Source organism: Anser cygnoides, chromosome 4 (assembly GCF_040182565.1).
Source record: "Anser cygnoides isolate HZ-2024a breed goose chromosome 4, Taihu_goose_T2T_genome, whole genome shotgun sequence".
Taxonomy (NCBI): domain Eukaryota; kingdom Metazoa; phylum Chordata; class Aves; order Anseriformes; family Anatidae; genus Anser; species Anser cygnoides.
The window spans coordinates 30,488,377-30,507,779 of record NC_089876.1 but is presented as its reverse complement, the minus strand read 5'-3'; the positions used below and the strand labels follow the sequence as shown (position 1 = coordinate 30,507,779).

The following is a 19,403-nucleotide window of genomic DNA, read 5'->3' as shown; positions in this document are numbered from 1 at the left end:
ATGCTATTATGGGTGTACATATAAAGTCTTTCTTCTGCACTGCTGCCACTTTTTGGCTAGTATTTCAGACATGCTTGCCTCCAAATTGGAGATCTGAAGGAAGCCAGTTTGTAAAGATCCTTCAGAAGCCAGGAGTCTTACTGTTGTAAGATGAGTCTGAACAAAACCTGGTCCAATGAGAAATTTTCTCCTCTTTACATCCTGAGGATGAAGTCTAGCCGTCTTTGTAGTGCACAGGGACAGGAGCAGAGATAGGGATGGAGGCAAAGCATGGTTGGGATTGTTGCACAAGAGCTTGCTCAAACAGCAACAGAAATTCCCTTTTTATCTCCTTGCACCATAAGCAAACATACACTGTTTGTGCAGAATATGGAGTGGCTCCTTGTTGGAAATGACCAGAGAAAAATCAAAATCAAAACATTTGCTCAACTTTCCCGCTTTCTCAAGTGCTCGCTGCTGGTATTCCAGCCATTTCTGTGTAAATCACTGTGTCACAGAAAGACATGGCTGCCCAACTGGAGCACGTTCCTCAGGATTGCTCTTGATGTAGTCCTCCCTCCTCACTGGAATTTGGGAGGGTGCTCACAGACTTCCTTAAAGTTTATCAGGTATCCCTGATAACTGTAGGTTAATGAGAAACCTTGTTTTGTGCCAGATCTGCAGTTGACATGCTGTCTGAGCACCACCACTGCTGTGACCCTGGAATTTCTTTGACTCATCACTGTTTGTTCTTTAGTTTCTGTCTGTGGCTTTTAGCACTCAGGCCTCTGAAAACACAAAGATGGCTTTAATATTTCTTCCTACTAGAAATCATCTGCGCTCACCGGAAGCAAGCATTTGCTGTTTTAATCAGCTGTCCCCACAACTCAGCTACCACTCGCCCTTGTAAGACCCCTTTAAGTGATACACAGTGAAAGTAGACGCATCCTCTTTTTCAGTTCTGTATTTAAATAAGGAAATTAATAACACACAATATTGAAATAAAAACATTTCAACAAGCATTTATTAGGTACATAAACTTCAGTATTTTCCATAAAAAAATAAATAATGAAAGCATGAAGACCAACTACATTCTCATGCCAAAATATAAATTAAGTAATTACTTATAGAAACAATATTAAAAGTCTAATATAATTCAAATAAATAAAGTGCTTTTTTCTAACTGAAATATGTCTTTAAAATAGATGCTTATAGCTTCACAGCAATAATTCACAATAAATAATACCTTGAAAATGATGGCACAAAAAATGGTGCCTCAGAATTGTAGCTTTTTAATTTTGAAAGTCTCCTCCCCCCCCTTCTGGTCAGCAGCCCACTGCGAGTGGCAGTGACCTAGGCACAGTTGTTGCTCCCTGTCAGTGCATTCCTGGAGAAAAGGAGCTTTTGGTCAGCTCCTAAACAATTAGCGAAAAGGGAAGATGTCCTTTAGAGAAGGTTCTGATGAGAGTGAACTGCACTGATCCAGCTGTGGCTAGGAAAAATGACTCCAGAATCATCTCCATCACTTTTCACAAGCTGTGTTTTCTGCCTGCTTTTTCTGGTTTCAGTGGTTTCTCTCTTGTCTGAGACCTCTTTAAAAGACTTAGAGTACTGTTGTCAACTAACTACACAATCAGGGAATCCCTACTCTCTAGATGCTGATAAAAATGTGAACGTAGGAGGCAGGAGGAAATGAGATGCCAGAAGCTGGGCGGTGGCATCTCCCATTTTTGCCTTCCTGGAGGAGGTAAGACAGTTTTGTTCTTTGCTTTAGGACACGTTCTCAGGCTTGGTGTTTGCCCTAGAAAGAAATAAAATGGAAAAGGAGAAAATTAAATGTAGTCCATGGAACAAGTATCATAGAATCACACAATGATAGAATGGTTTGGGCTGGAAGGGACCTTAAGGACCATCTAATTCCAACCCCGCTGCCATGGGCAGGGACACCTCCCACCAGACGGGGTACCCCTTGCTGGAATCACATGAAGTCAGCCACTAAGGGTTTGTGCTTCTGTGTCTAAGTCCCTTAAAAGCTGTTATATAGGATGCTAAGGGACGCTGGTCTGTAGTCACCTTTTCACAAGTATTCAGTAACTCCATGGGCTTCCATATTTTGATGCTTCACTTAATACCTTTTGGGACTGATTTTCCCCCACTTATCTAAATGCCATTAGTTCTGAAAATGTATTGGTGCTTTCTACCATTGCAAGCAAAAGAAAACCAGTCAGTTAATGCCTGAATTTCCAGAGGACTGAGCTCTTGAGCTTAGTTTTTCAATATGCTTGTACCTTATAAGAGATGTAGCTAATATCTGCGTGGGTGGCATGTCACTGCAAGGAACTGAACCTAACACCATACTTAAACCACAAAGCAATCACAATATTTGTCCCAGTTAGTGAACTGAAATGGTAGCAACTGTCTGAAGAGACAGAGTTTTTGAACTATTTATGCAGTGAATGTTTGCTAGCTTATTTAAAATACTACTTTTCAATAAACTGTGCTCATTGAGAACAAATGACTCACTTGTCCAAAATTGCCTTGATGATCAGCTTTACCCAGGGAGCAGTGGGGTCCAGGCACACTTCTCTGCCGTCTTTCAGAGTAGCTCTGCAAAACAGAATAAAAAGGAAGGGAAAAGGTCTATTTAGTGAATTCCAAGGCAATTTCTCTTTCCTCTTGTAACATCAGAGTTTTCTAGATATACACTGACACGCACGATCTCCTTTAAACCATATCATTTGAAGCTGTAGTCTAATACATAGTTGTTTTTTTTTTAAACTGGTTCTTATCATCTCACATCTCTTTATTTGAATGCATCAAATTATTACATGGACTCACTGTTTTCAAAATTGCTTCTTTTTTCACATTGCCTCATTTGTATTTGTGATGTTGTCTAACTGAGGAGCTGAATCTTTCCATCTTGGTTTAGAAACTGAACTGGGTAGTCCATAGGAATTTTGTCACAGTAAGATTTCTGGAATTGTGACTGCATTACATGACTTCTGTGCTAATGGTGTTTTTTTCATTGACTTCAGTAGAGGTACGACCATATTTTTGACCTAGCCATTAAAATTTATATTTTGATAATTTGCTCAGTACAGCTCAATGGCTTTAATTCTCTTTTCTTATGCTGGTGAAATTCTGAGGTTTAGAAATTTATTTGCTTGTTTGATGGCTGCAGGTTTAAGTTAAAATAATACAAGGAGTGTTTATGAAGCAGAGATTTGCAGAACTAAGATGCAACAGATGACACATAGTAGAACATTCGTAGGAGCATCACGCATTGCTCTCTTGGATTCTGAGTAGCCACGCCTGCTGGCTTGTTACATCTTTCACAGAACCCTTACATCACCCTTAATGTAAAATCTGTTTCCTTCTTGTTAAGTAACAGGGAGGATTTTGCATAAGCACTTACATGACTTCGACATTCTTGCAGTGAGGTCCGCTGGGGGTGAGGTTCACGTTCTGGATAAACTTGGGGTGGATGAACTTGGAGTGGGTGTCTATGCACTGGCACCGGAGTTCAATCCCTGAACGGGCCAGAGCCATACCTGTAAGACAAGAAGAAAAAAAGAGGTATTGTATGGACTGTTTCACTATTTATGCAGGAAACACAACATACTCTTTTTGCTTAGAGTATTAGAAATAATTCTCTTTAGGAGCCTGAGGACTTGAAAAATTTGCTTTCACCCATTCTTTTAAGCTGCTTAAGCGTTTAGCTATCCAAAAACTGCTGTTACAGCAACCAGTGGTATAAGGAAATGGAAAATGATAATGACTGAGCACCGGCAGTTTTAACACTGGGCTTTTATTTGGCTTATCTCTGCACCTGGCTACATCAGATTATACGCGGAGTTACACCTTGTATCTGAGAACATGATCTAGCTCCACACAGAGTTATTCTCTGCACTTTTAAGACACAAAATATCTCCCTTACCGGCATTCACGCTAGCAATTACTTATGAGAGTGTTAGGAAGGATTTCTTTACCTTTGGTTCCGATCACTGAGATCAGGAGAAGAGCCATGCCAGCAGCCACAACCTTGCCCGTCATGATGAGAGAGTGTTTCTTCCTGGTGTTACCGGCGTCTGGTCGTGTGGTGAGGTGAGGAGAGCTCCTACAGCCCTGAGGGTGGCCAATATCTGTGCTCTGGTACCTGCCCTGGTTATATACTGCCCTGGCCCCCCCGCGTCCTCCAGCGTCATGTGTGGGTCATACCCATGGAAACTCCTGAACCTGTAAGATGCTGTTGTAGAATGAGTCACAGTGGCACGGGTAAACCCCCTTCCCTCAATGACCACAAAATTGCTTTTCATCAACAGAAAACACTTTGCTAATTAAAACAAGATAAAACATAGAATATGTACAAAATAGCCCTTTACTTAGCTTTGTGTAATCAGTATATTTTGTGTAATACTCATTTTCTTGTGATTGTTTTCTTCTGTACCTGCATACTTTTGCCGTTATTATTGTGTTACTTGTTGTGACTTTCCCTTCTAGAGGAGGACATTTGATCTGTGACTTTGCACCTGTGTGTCTATGGGCTTTGTGTATGTGTGTTTTAAATACTATCATTATTAGAAGAAATGATGGAAACAGAGACTACTGTTTTTTAGAAATGCTGGGTACTAGAACTGGATTTTAATGAGCTCTCCTACTGATATGCAATTACATTTTAAAAAATATTTTCTGAGATTACTTATGGTACTTTTGAATACATTAATACCTAGCATCACTGAAATAAGCAACAAAATACAGAATGACTTTGGAGGGCTACTGAGAATGTTGAATTTTGAATTTGGGCAGAGGAAAATTCCAAAAGCTGCTGTGGGATTCTGGTTCTGGCATTAATTGAGGTAATTGAGAAAAACTGGTAATGGGATCATGAAAGAGGATTATTCAGATAAAGTCAGACACGTACAACCATTTTTATTAACAACAGAAAATAACACTTAAATACAAGCATGAGATTTTTGTTTTTTAAAGGATTAAGGAATCTTTTTATCGTTTTTCTGTCAGTTAAAGGAGACAATCAAAAGAACAAAACATAGGACCAAATATGAATGAACATGTTTCTTGTTCTCTGACTCATCATAAAGGACACAGAGATTTATGTATGCCAGGTTGAATTCCACTTAATATTACCATAAGTATCAGCATCTGTAGTTGTACAAAGCTATATAAATAGAGGATGGGTTCTGATTAATAGCCAAATAAGATGTGTAGACATGGAATTAAGCACCTGTTTTTCCCGTAAACTTTTATCTTGCAGTGAACGTAGCTGGATTAGGTAATGTGAGCATCTAAGCACTTAATAACAGCCTTTCTTTGTGAAACCAGAAGTCTGCCTGATGAGTATCCTCTCTTCAACTGTGGCTATTAGCAGGTGTCTGGGAACATGTAAGAAAAGGTCAGGTGTGTTTGAGACTTATCCCTAGTACTGTCCCACGCTGTGCCTGGTTTCGTTTGATGCCTCCTGATACTTTTATGGGAAAACAGGAGTTAGGAATTGATTCTTATTGTTCATTTCCATCTTCTTCTTAATTCTATAGACCTCTATCACATCTCCTCCAGATGATCTCGATACAAATTGTTGTCCTCTTGGGTTGCTCATTCCCATATCTGGACTTTTTCACCCCCCAACACACTATTTCTGTGAGCAGCAAACAGTCTACAGAAATGTAAACTCAGGTATCAATGGAAATGTCTTCTGGCCTACACACAGAGAGAACATGGAAGTAAGAATGACACTGCCTGTGGCGTGCAGACCTTGTCCAAAGAAACCCAAGAAACTATTCTTTGTCTTTAATTTCATTAAAGTTTTTCATTAACTCAGAGATAAATTTATTGCTTCTGTACTGCGTATGGAATGAAGGTGATATCCTTTGTGCTCTTTGTGTGAAGCTTACTGCCTGTTGCGTTTTAAGGAAACAGTATTTCTGCTTTCTTGATTTAGACAGACAATTTGTTTGTGGCTATTGTACCTCATTACTAGTCAAACACAAAGAAAGGGCTTAGATGTCTTACATCTGATGCAATGACTACAGGGCAACAAGTTTGATATGAAGCAATGAGAGCAACTGAGCAGAGAGTTCTGGAGCCTGTGTTTTGACTTGCAATTTAAAAATCTTCTTTTAAAAAGTTTTAAAAGTTTTAAAAAAAAATCTTTTAAAAGACAGAAAAGCAAGAAGTAGTGAGCGGAGACTTACCCTTCAAAAACCCACAACCAACAAATGTAAAATTTGTTTTGTGGTTACAGAGAGAAGTCAGAAAAGATGAACCATAAATGAAAACATCACATGTTTTATTGTAAACTTTCATGATTTGGGTGAAGGAGAGGAGTTGCTGTTTAAATTGATTTACAAGCTTCTAGTCTGGGAGATGGGAGGCAGGTAATGACATGAACTAAAAGCTACTGAATTTTTAAAGCATACAGTCTCTGACCAAAAAGAATACTTCCCAAGCCTTAAATATGACTATCATAAACAACATATGGCAGCCTCCAGCTGCAGAACCGTTTTTGTTATCATAAGTTTTATCATTTATTGGTGATAAGGTTTCTGAGAAATGATGGACTTGTCAGCAATATGATACCCCTGAATGCTGGCTAGAGACTAATCTAATATCCTGCATCTGACTTTTGACATTGATGTGTGGTACAGAAGTCCCTGCCCAAGTCACATCGCAAACTGGCACACGTTAGAGTATTTTGAATCAATCTGTAGGTGCTACTGCAGGCCTAAAATTAGCTAATTCTGCTTGTGGAGGCTTTCTCATCAGTTTTGCTATGACACAGCAAAAGGCAGGAAAGCACTTGAGTGAAAAAAATGGAGTTTCTCAGATTATTTTCTGTGTGCTTCTCCCCAGCTTACCCCGACTGGTGAGTGACCTGGAACTTTACATTTCCTTATGCTCCTGTGAGCAGTGGGGGATTTTTTTCCCCTGGGGTTCCTCTAGCACTGCTTTGACCTCATCTACCCCAGTGGTTCCTTACCGGTGTCTTTACAAATCCTAGGTCTAGGTCTGAAATTTTAGATCCAAACATTTAAAAGATCATTTAGAAACAGCTGAATAGGTGAGTCAGTGAATGTGACAATTTGTGTTCTTCCTTAAAAGAATATTAGGTTCAGCAAGAAAACGTAGACCTGCTTGAGCTGTAGATTTCCTTCAGGGAAATTCTTCCCTGCGTTTTCTTGTACTTCTGTGACCCTGTATGCAAAACCTATGCATACTTTTGATCTGCAAAGGGAAAATGTCTCATCTTCTTTGCATCTTTGTCTGGCAGTCTGCATCTTTTGTGTCATCTGTAGTTTCTCTGGGCTGTAAGACAGTCTCTGCTGTGAACTTTACCTGGGGCAACTTGACTGACTTGAGAGGGCCAAACAGAGAATTTACTTATAGTTACCTATACCATAGGGATATGTCTTTTCCCCCTAACCATGTGTTAATTAGGTAGTGACAAAAACAAACAAACAACAACAAGAAGATTTTAAGTTTGCCAGCTGTCCCACTGAATGATTTTCATATGAAAAATGTGGACTAAATGCAACCAAGAGATACATGTTTAGTACCTATCTTCCCGATAAGCTTCAGCAGTGTCTGGATCAGCCCTCCGCCAAAATACTCTTTCTCTTTTGTTTAGGTAATATGCAATTCTGAAAGATTAATGCATTTGGATGAGTCCTCCTTCTCAGAAAAGGCTTACTGAAATTTGTGTGGCTGTCTGTGCCCCTCTTCCTGAAGCTGTTTATGCTTGATATTTAACACCATTAACACAAACAGAAATCACATTCATTTGTTTCTAGAAGTGCTGGGCATGAAGTGAAGTGCATTTCCTAAATCAGTCCTCGACTGGGCAGGTGTCACAAAGGTCACTGTGCAAGTGATTTAACAAATGAGCATCAATGCATGAAGTTGCACTAAGCCTTTTGAGAACAAGTATGAGAGCACAAGCTCTGCTGTCCCACAGCACCACTTCCTCACCACACAGGAGGCGACCATCCCTGTTCCTGGATTTTCCGCACAGTCTGGTGATTCTTGCTGCAGAGAAGTACAGTTGCAACACCTATGTTGGTGAATCGTTTTTTCCACCTATGCTGATGATGAAAGCTCTGTTTTGGAGGCAGGAGAAGAGCTTTTGAGTTTTGTCTCGAGAGAACCTAGCACGTGGATCTCCTTGCAGCACAAGCAAGTGCTCCAGCAATAGATGCCTATCTAACACATCTAAACCCATCACTGTCACTTCTTGCTCTGCAAATAAAAATCATCTTCTTTGCTCTCTCTCTCCCTCTCCTGCAGTTTCTGCTAGCTGGCTTAATTTCCCTTTTTGCTCGTCTTGCTAGCTGTTCTGGATCCTAGTCCAATGCATTTATTACTCCACCCTTGCAGCTTGGCTTCAAAAATTCATTGGTGACAACGTCGAGCATTACTTCAGCAAAGTCCCTGAGCCTCAGTCAGAGCTTTTATTGTTGACTCAGAACTTTATTCACAGTTCTCAGTAGTCCAAAGGAATCCAAAATTGCAGTCCTTCCTTTCTGTGCCCTATGACCTATTCACAATATAATCAAAAGCCATTAAAGGGTCGGTTTTGATGGAAAATATCTGTCTTTGTATATTCCTGGGGTTTCCCCATGTATGTAGTAACTGCATAGGAAATGAAGTCATCTCCAGAAAGGGAAGTAGTATTGAAAAAAAAAAAGTAAAAAATAAAAAAAATGGATAGGATGCTGCCTGAAGAGTGATCAAGCTATTCATGCTACTCACAGCTAATTTTTCAAAACAAAAGTGATCGCCGTGCTTTAGTTACATTACTAAAAAATAAACATTTCAGTAGCATTACTCAGGGGCTTTCCAGAGTTTCAGTCAGTATCATCATATGCTGTCTTTCCTATTAAATAAAGACCATTTTTCATTAATCGCCTTAAGTAACTGAAAACCAATCACAATACAGAAGCCAAAGAGTTTTTCAAACAAATATTTTAATGAGTGTGACAAAGCCAAGACTTCCAGACTAAGCAGAAACAGTAGTTAAGAGTAAAGAAAGAGACCATAAAATATGTATGAGTACCACTTGCTCTTGTTCTCACACAAATTTACTCACTTCCTAGCCTCCCCTTTGAAAGTTTCTATCACCTGTGCTATTGGCAAAACTAGTATCTGTTTTCTAGGCAGCCCTGATCTACTTGAGGGAGGAGAATGAAATGATGGTAGTTTTCCTGAAGTTATTTTCAAGCCTACTGCCAGTTAAAATTGCAAAGCAAAGCAGAATCGACAACCTCGTCCTAGCTGGGTATTGCAATTCTAACCATCTGCCTACTGGTGTAAATCAGGACTAAGTGAAAATCAACGGAGTCACGCTTCTGCATCAGATCAGATTACAAAAAGAGCAAGGTCCTGAGCTCAGATGCAGTGGGATGATGTGAAGCATGACAGCTACCAGGAGACAGAAGAGGGTGCGTTGGCCTCACATTCCTGTGTGAATCATCATGGCATTTTTTCTTTCCAAAGTTTCAGCTGCATGGAGGAAAAATCAGTTTGAACAAGAGAGACAGAGCTTGTGTATATTCTACCTGCCTGCACCAGAGGAACGTGGAGAGGAAGGGGACTGCAGTCTGCATTTTATCCATGAGGGCCCATCCCCACTGCGTGGGAAGCTAGCTGGCTTTTCATGGGACTGATCTTCATTAAGCAGACTGTATGTATACATCATGTGAAACCAAGACAGAGTTTTTAGCTCCTTAAACAAAGACCTTTAGCACTGGAGCTGAGGGAAGATGCTCCTGACCAAGAGCCAAACTGGAGGCTAAATTGGAACAAATGCATCCTACGGAAACTGCTCCTGGTGCAGCCCTGCTGGTAGGACACTGCAGAAACCTTAGCTGACTCCAGGCAGGTAACTTCTGAAGAATAGATTCTGCTGGTTTATTTACAGGTTCTGCTTAAATATTTGCCTTACTGGGTGCGTGGCATCCATTTAGGCAGATTAACAATTTGTATTTGTTCTGCTCTATGGTGTGTTGATTTTCAATATTTGCTGTGGAGGAGGCTGGTTTCCCCTATTAATATTTAAAAATAAGGATTTGCACTGCAGTTGCACTTGGGTATTCCAATGGCTTCTGCAGCTGTTACAGACACTGGGCAGGAGTCAGGAAAGTCAGCAGAGATGGGAACAGACCCCGACTGCTGTCTCTTCCCACCCAGCCCTGCTCTTCAAGAAAAAAGAACAAAGGCATTTGCTTTTTTAGATTACTAAGACAGTGCTGGAAGGTTATGTTTTTCAGGGGAACCAAACTCATTTTTCTTGCCACTGGCTTTACTTCTTCTTTTCTTCATTTTATGTCATAATTTTATTCCTATATCAAATTGATTATTCTGACTTCTTGGCAACTCCTGCTGTAGAGATTCTTTTAACTCCCACGGATCCTGTAACACTGATCAAAAGTCAACACTTTTACTGCCTATTGCCTCAAAATCAACAATGGGTGAGTAACAGTTGAGTATTCCTAATGGCAGACCAAAGATGTGAAATAAGATAGAAACAATACATTCAGCAGCAGGTTGAACGAATGCTTTAGTTATGACCTGTTTTACCTTCTCCCACTGCTCATAGACATGTAATAGCACACCAGAACTTCTGCGAAGGCAGGAGTTTGTGAATTTGCACCTTGATTTTTGCACAAGTAGCTCCCTAGTTTTTTAAAAGCCCAGTGATATGAAGACAGAATTTGTGGGTTTTAAGCCCTGTAGTTTGCCTGCTTTTGGAAAAGTAACTCCTTTTGCATGTAAAACATCTCAGATTTTGTGGAGCTGACATTAAAAAGACCATTGCTCAGCAGTATAAATATATGTCTAACCACCCTGGATTAGTTATGCTCTGAACCATATCTCCTCACATCCTATGATTCTTGTGCATTTGCAGTTCACCCTAGTGCTCTGGGGAAAGTGATGAAGCTATTCTTTAACTCTTCGAAATAAAGTGACAATTGAAAGTAGTCATTTTATAATCTGATCGAAACACCTCCAATGCAGATCACTTTTAACCCGAGGCAGATCCTGCCTCTGTATGACTGGTAAAGTATGACTGTGGGTCTGATGTTTTCCAGACCACCATCAACCAAGATCTGACTTAGCCTGTATGGTCGCAGTTACAATTGCTAGTGGTTTTATGCTTTTTTCATTTACTAAATTGCATCCTGAGCTTCTGAAAGCCCACCTCTCCCTCTGCCATTCTCCCTCTGCCCTCTCTTTCACAGAATCACAGAATCACAGAATAGTCTAGGTTGGAAGAGACCTCCAAGATCCCCTAGTCCAACCTCTGACCTAACACTAAAAAGTCCTCCACTAAACCATATCACTAAGCTCTACATCTAAACATCTTTTAAAGACCTCCAGGGATGGTGACTCAACCACTTCCCTGGGCAGCCCATTCCAATGCCTAACAACCCTTTCAGTAAAGAAGTTCTTCCTAATATCCAACCTAAACCTCCCCTGGCGCAACTTTAGTCCATTCCCCCTCGTCCTGTCACCAGGCACGTGGGAGAATAGACCAACCCCCACCTCTCTACAGCCTCCTTTAAGGTACCTATAGAGAGCGATGAGGTTGCCCCTGAGCCCCCTTTTCTCCAGGCTGAACAATCCCAGCTCCCTCAGCTGCTCCTCGTGAGACTTGTTCTCCAGACCCCTCACCACCTTCATCGCCCTTCTCTGGACTCTCTCGAGCACCTCCATGTCCTTCTTGTAGCGAGGGGCCCAAAACTGAACACAGTACTCGAGGTGCAGCCTCATCAGAGCCGAGTACAAATTTCATACTGTTCTTCAGTGTTTGTCCTTCTGGTCTTGGATCCTTGGATGTGCTGCTGTGCACAGGAATCCACAGAGAAACAGTGCTTCGCCACTGAAGTAGCAGTCAAGTTCCAAGAACCTCCTCGCGATATGCAGAAATCAGGGCATCCTCTGGGTAGGAAAAGACCTACGACATCGTCAAGCCCAACCTTTAACTGCAACAGTATAAGCAAACAGCCCTTTGCAAAAGATGGCTACAGCTGTTCTTGCTGACAGAATCCAGCTTCCAGCCATGGCTGTTAATGAACAAGTTCTTTGAATAAAAGTCTTCTTTGCCTATTTGTTTTAGGGAAAATATTTGTCACTGGAATTCAATGCAAGGTGTAAAAATTACTCTTATGTACCATCGTTTCTCTTACTTCTAGCCCAGACCTAATCTAGTGTCATATAAATTAACGTAACTAGAACACAAGAATCGGCCCACTTGCAATTTATCTTAAACTGTGTGTTAACACGGACCATTAGTGGTGTGTGCCAGACCTGAACCAGGAAAAATGTCTGAATCTTAAATGTGGATCAAGGACGTAAATATGCAGCCAGGGGTTTGATTTGGTCAGCACTTTCCTGGAGGTCTGCTAATACCTGTTCATTAAGTCCTACCTGTTGAGATATCCAGTCCCAGTACAGTTAACCAGGAAACTATTATGAGTGTAAGGCATGCACTAGAAATAGTCACTGCTGAAGGTTTTACCACCCACACAAAACCCTACACCTTCCCCATTCTTCTGAAGTGCAATAATCGCTGGAGAGTCTGGATCCTGTTAAGAGTCATTATAAATTTGATTCCAGCATCTCATTTATCATTTTGTTTCTCAAGCAGTATGCATGACCGCACACTGGCTGACAGTCTTTATAAGGTTCATCCTGCTAATCACGTGAATTCTTCAGAAAACATTTCCCTGGATTCTGCAAAATCTCCGTGATTTCTGCAATTTTGGCAGACAAAACTTCCTTGGGTAGACTGATGATCTCAGGCAGTTTCTCACAGACTGTCAGAGAGTAAATGAGAAATGCAAGAGATCTTAGGGACCCATCTTCCTGGCTAGTCTTCACGTTTGCATCTACTTTTTGGCTTTGGTGAGGTTTTAAAGGTTCTCTCCCAGATACACGAGAACAATCTCATGTATTCTGGTTTTACTGTTCTGGTCAAGGAATTTGGCTGAGATCTGTTACACTGAAACCACTATAAATTTGCCAGTCTTTAAGGACTTCGGACACTCTGAGACAAATTTTTCTCCTTCATGCTTTGGCTTAGTGTGTCCTTCCATAAAATCTTTCTGATGATCCAAAAGTAGCTCTGACTTTGCCATTACCCAGGAGGTCTGACAGAGCCAACCTTATGGACTTCAAGGTACAGAAATGGAAAGGAATAAAAACAACCTGATTATTTTGATGGGGTAACAGAGGGATAGCATCATTTCCCAGACCTGCAAGGAACACCTATTACAAATGATCTAGTCAAGTTTTGCCAGAACCTGACTCCATGACTCAGTTTCACCTGTAACGAGGGGTGATTCATTGCTGCTGGCAAAGCAGTTAAGTGACAACAGTTACTTCTGCAACGTATGACATTGGAAGCTGGAACCTTATGTGTGAAATCTTATGTTACAAGATCGGGATGTTACAGCACATCAGCATGGCTGCTCTAACACTCCTGCTACTTACTGCACGCAGGTGTTATTGATACTTGTGGGTTGACCACAAGTTTGGTACTGACCTCAGGTGGTGAGTGTTTGAAGAGTGGCAGCACCCTTCATGAGCACTGAAGGCCTAGCAAATTAATACAGATGACATAAAAAAAAAAAAAATCAGGTTGTAGCATCTCAAAGAATGATTACCTCATACTGTATTCAATGCCCTTTGGCTGTCCAGCTGAAATAAGCTCATACTTATTACCATGGTGTTAATTTGGAGCCAGCTTTGGAGAAAGCTTTAATTTACACTTCTGGAGCTGCAAACGTCCCATAACCACACTGCACCTCTCAGCTCTATTGCTGCGATTTCAAATGCTTTTCTCCGTGAAACGAGAGTCACTTTGGCAACTATCACAGATGATAAAATTGTCCAGTTCAATGTACCAGGAGCAGCAAGGGGGGCTCAAATGCTTTGTCTCATTTCCTACAGTTAGTACTTAGAAGTAAAACTCGTTGTAATTAATGGTTTGCAAGCATTTCTTCTGCTCTTTAGTAAGGGAGATGTAACAACTTGGTTGTATTTTTGACCAGGAATGGTTACTGAGCTACAATTTCCTTCCAGCTAATGTTGCAAAATGAGCAGGATGTGCACTTGTTGACTTGAACGTCACTTTTCATGTAAGTTTTTGAAGTACACTATAGAAGTGTGTGAAAGGGGATAGCAACAGATTACACTTGCACTCATAGCCCTCGTTATTAAAATTACTTAATAAGGCTTAAACTTCAAGGTATAGAATTGGAAAGGAAGGAAAAAAATGACTTCAGGAGTACATATGTGCAGCCTCATCCAAATTTTTAGGCATTTATGCCCAGTTTAAGATAGGGCTCAATTTATCATCGAGCGTTGAAGCACAGTGTACTGAAAGGTCCACTCAAAATGAAAAAGCTGATATATTTTGTTGCCCTGGCATAAATACTTCAGCCATGATAGATAAGAAGAAGTCCAAAGCTTTGTGCCACAGTAGTTCTTGTTTTTAAAATCCTTGGTTTGGGACACTGTTCAGTGTTTTTCTTTCTAAAGATCTTCTGAAATAAAAATTGTCATCCCTTAAAATCAACATAGTGCATTCTGAAAGGAATGCTTGTTATCCCATGTCAGCCAGTACGTATCCTACTCTTTTCACAATCCATTCTGAAAGGAAATTCCAAACATTATTGCAATCATTCACCAAAAGAAATTCCAGATGAAAAGCATTTATCTGTTAGAGAAAGAATAAAAGCAAATAAGTTTTTCATATTGATTTTTGAGTATGTGTTTGAGAATGTGATTTAATGCCAGTACAAAGTGTGAACAGGGTGGCACAAGTTAAGACAACTAATGAGTTGCTTGCCTTCTGAAAACAATCAAAATTATACTTTATCGTTCAAGCAGAACATTAAGGCAAGTCATATCATACCATGATGAGTTCCTCCCACTCCTTTATTATCCTCTCCTTATTTCTTCTCTGAATCAAAGATATTTCCCAATAATCCACACCTACAATACTGTTTTATTATGTTTTGGACAGATTAATCCAGAAAGGAACAGTATTTCTCATTAACATGCAGACAAATTAGGGTTTCCATGAAGGACTTCTGGAACTTATTTTGAGATCTGGAAATAGAAAGGGTTGAGATTTCCAAGGTGCTCATTATTATAGAGAGGTTTGTGTTTTGTTTTGCTTTTTTTTTTTTCTCTCCCTGCTGTAGTGCAGTGCTGGTCATTTTATCTTTAGGGTGATTCCTATTTTTTGACGGAGTCCCATTTTATCTTGTGCCTCGATGACAGTGGCAGTGAAATAACCAAGAAGGCAGTCCAAGAGCTGTGCTGCAGCACCACGAACAAGAGATCAGGGCTGAGGAAGGCATAGGAATATCTTCTTTTGGCTTCCCCAAAGTTGTATGCCTCAAACTACATCTTAAGTGATAGTAACGTGGCCTAGAAAATTACTTATTGTAATCCATGGTTTGAGACATCAGGCATGCTGCACAGGCAGGCAGATAACATCTGAAGGATTAGCAACAATTGCTCTAAAGCCTTAAAGAACTAAGGTGCCATCAAGTAAGTGGTAAGACAGCAGAATTATAAGACATCATGACATTTTTATTGCAGCAGGAAAGCTATTTTTATTAAGCCGTATACATTAACATGTAGATCATCTCATTTCTTGGCAAGTTCAGTCATGTTAGCTTTTCCTGCTAGCAGCCATGGGCGTAAATTAAGCAAGTGCTGGGCATCTCTACAACTATGCTCAATCCCTTAACCCTGACAGAAACCAACGAGGACATCAGGCACGCAGCACTGCTCATGAAGCAGTCAGATCATACTGTTATTACTTCTCATTTACAAAGACTATCACAACTACCGCATTACAGCCGGAGCACTGGGCCGCATGTGGCTTCTGTAGGAGAAAAAGAAAACAAGCAGGCTGGAGGCAGAAGAGCAGTTGCGTAAGGCAAGCAACAGGTGCCTCACATCTTTCAGATCGTGAATATGTCTCCCAGTGATGTTTATCTGCAAAAGGCAGAGCAGCAAAATTGCATTTTGGCAGTTTTGCTGGGTCCTGTCCTCAGGCAGACGTGCCAGCCATGGCTTGTTTCAAAGTGAATCATTCCTTGTGGGGACATCCACCGGCCATTGTCATGTCATTTTACTTCGAGAGAGGAACTTTGTAATGACTTCCAGCAAGACAATAAACCCATACCACATCCTGTTGCAATCTTTGTGTTACATGGTGTCATCCTGGCCATCCTGTGTAAGAAGTCACTTCTGCACTAATGGCACGCAAACAAGGATGCCATCATTTTGAAACAGCGGTGGTGGTCCCTCCTCAAGGACAGCAGGGCAGCTTCCTGCCTAGGAGCTGTAATCAGTATTTTAACATTTCTGCTCATTGAGAGTGCTTTTCTTCTGAGAACGCAGCATTTTGCCACCTTTCTACCTAAGGTCCTGGTGTAGTTCATTAGCAAGTTCAGAGTAATTTTCTGTCCCTGTAAGAGGCTGCATTAGATCCTCTCTTTCAGTATAAACCCACAGGTCAGGAACAGCAGAGAGGGGACATATGCACGGTTTCTGACAGCACTTGTGCTCTTACCTGATGCCATCTGAGAGCGTTTAGTGCAGGGCTTACCGCAGGTTGCAAAACTCCAGCACCTGACCGCAAGCATCCCATTTTCCTAGCTCTTGAGGAGTATCAAGAACAGCATCCCCTTACCCACAGCAGGGCTTTTGCACACTGCCACAGCAGGGATGAATAATGCTGGCAGTGACTCAGCGTGCTCTGCACGCTGCCCGCTTGCAGAGCCACAGCTCTTCCAAGTCCACGGAGCCTTTCCACACCCTTCAGCACTCTTGCACAATCAGCTGCTAATGGCTACGGTCCTAAGCATCAACGAAGAAGCCAGAACTACAACACCAAGACCAGAACCTGAAGCTCCCATTCCAGTGTCGATGTTTGACTGGAGAAATTGTCTGAAATTCCCTCCGAAGACCCAAAAGGGCTTTGTGAAAAGAGAAAACAGGCATGTGTATTTACTGTCTAGTCCATATCTGGTATGGGTTAACATTCTACATGCAAGGTAACCCTTTGATATTTGAAGTCATACACTTGAATCTGCATATGGATACTTAGATAAATGACCTAATTTCCACATCTGCTCTGCATTTATAATTGCTGCTCAAGATGCTGGATATCTGTAACAGTAGTAATCAAGACAATTTAAGTACCTTGCTTAAGGAGTGCCCATGTAAGAACATGGGCCTATTAAAAATTTTCAGGTTAAGGCAAGTCCCTCATGAAATAAAAATGTTAAGAGCCACCCGGGACAAAATGAGTACTTCAATTACATTTATTGCATTTACATGATGTGAAACATTGATCAAGTCAGAGGAAAGACAATCATGTGCTTAAAGCGCTAACCTGGAACTCAGGTGATTTCAGTCCACCTCTTGGCTTCACTGGAGAGTTTTGAGACTGGGATTATTGGTCAGGGTAGGATCTGCAAAGATGCGACTGTCATCCTCTAGGGTGATTCCAGAGCAAATTAATTACATTTGAAGATTTAGGCTTTATTTCTTTGTGCCTGACTTCCCCACTGTAAGATTACCTAGCTGCATAGCTAGAAGCTGCCTGTCTCCCAGGACATGGATTTGAGTTACCACAGTTCTTTTCCAGAGGTTTGGAAAAAGAAACACTCTAAGGCTTACAGCATGAAGAAATGTTAGTTTAAAGGCCATGAGAATTCAACGATTAATGTTTTTATTTTAGCGAAATGTGTGCACCTTTAAAAATGGGAAGAGGGGATTGCTGTAGGTTATGTGATTAAATGAATGATTAACAAAGTTCTTAGAAATAACAGGTACAGACTTCAGACAAGGCAAGTAAATCTAGGTTTTCTTTTTGCAGGCATAGGATTTGTGAGTTATCAAGTAGAATTTAAGATTTCTGGAAGACCTTTGAAAAACACCACCCTCATTCTATCTGTTGTGCTTGAAAATAGGCCGCTTAACAGTATGAGCTTAACTTTAACACTTTAGGCATTTGAACATTTTCAAATTGAAGCTGAGTATGGGGTTTAGTAATGCAAAAGCTTGTTTTCTTGCTTTCTACAATCTGTCTACCTTACAGTCCTCTAGGAAGGATTCCAGCAATACCTTTCACCCTCACTGCATTTAATAAACTAACACAAAAAATAATATTTATGTTGGATTATGGTTTTGCTCCACACCTTAGAGCAAGAAAATTTAGCTACAGCTGACACCCTATTTTTCATTACAACCTGTTTTGTTTTCACAGTAATGGCAGCGATAGACACTAGATGGAAGCTGAATTTCCTTCTAGAAACTGAATCAGGTCAAATGTAGGATTTCGATGACTTATTTCTCTTTTGCATTACTTGACCTGATACATGATTGGAGATTACAAGGGTTTTATTCATCCCACTGAAGTCACTGGGATGGTTTCCCTACTGCAGTATTCACTTGTGAAATCTAAGATTTTTTTCCATTGTCTCACATGCCTTAAGAATATCATTTAAGTTAAAAAGTATGAAAAGGATTTTGGGCCGGTATGTGACTTGGTGCACATTTCAAATGCATAGCCATTAAAGATATTTATGACTACCCTGTAGCCTTGCATAAGTCCTACCACCACTGCCATTTCTACAGCATCAAATTCCTTTTAAATACACACGACTCAGTGGTCCTTTTGAAGTTTTTATTGTTCTCTCTCAGAGCGTGTAAGATAAGCAAACATAACAGGGGTCCAGCTGTGAAAGGAGCATTATATTCCACTGTAATCTTTTACTTCAAAAAGCCTGAGATCATACTCTACAGAAGTAGACATCATTAAAGAGATGTTTTAGGATGGTATTGACTGAAGGAAATTATTAGTAACACTGGAAATAAACAGAATCCACTTGAGTGTTTCTTTATATAAACATGGATTGCAAAGTAAAGAGTCTTCCCGGTTATTATTTGAATTCCAATATATAAATATCTTCTTTTTCCAGTTAATATCTAGCGTGAAACTGCAACCAGACACTAGCATCAGGAATCAGGGCTTAAATGTAGTAAAGCAAGTCAAGAACACATTGATATGAGGCCCCGAGAGCCAGCTGCTCCCCAGGGAACACGGAGCCAAGTACAAGAACCCAGCAGGCAGGACAGGAGCCTCACTGCCCACACCCCATCCCACCATAACTGAACAAGGTGAGCCTGAGCCAGGCAGGCCCAGAGATCACAGCCAGGTTCAACCCAGAGTCGAGATCATGGCAATAAACTAAGTCCAAGGTCAAAGGGGAAAGTCAGTTCACAGCACAGGGGAGCAGCACAACACAGTCCCTGACCATACAGGTCCACAGATGATGCTGAACAAGACACCTACCAGGAAACAGCTAAAGCACCAAAAC

At 40.8% G+C, this 19,403-nt stretch overlaps 2 protein-coding genes across 2 annotated transcripts in view; one reads left to right on the top strand and one right to left on the bottom strand.

Moving 5' to 3' along the window:
- Nucleotides 1-19,403, top strand: part of RASSF6 (Ras association domain family member 6) — a 74,091-nt gene that overhangs the window by 21,449 nt on the left and 33,239 nt on the right. The window lies entirely within an intron of this gene.
- On the bottom strand, nucleotides 468-4,234 carry LOC106041919 (interleukin-8-like). Its single transcript, XM_013190619.3, has 4 exons — nucleotides 3,969-4,234; nucleotides 3,395-3,530; nucleotides 2,503-2,586; nucleotides 468-1,780 (listed from the first exon to the last, which is right to left on the bottom strand). The coding sequence occupies exons 1-4, from the start codon at nucleotides 4,030-4,032 to the stop codon at nucleotides 1,750-1,752; spliced, it is 315 nt and encodes a 104-aa protein (XP_013046073.2). The 5' UTR covers nucleotides 4,033-4,234; the 3' UTR covers nucleotides 468-1,749.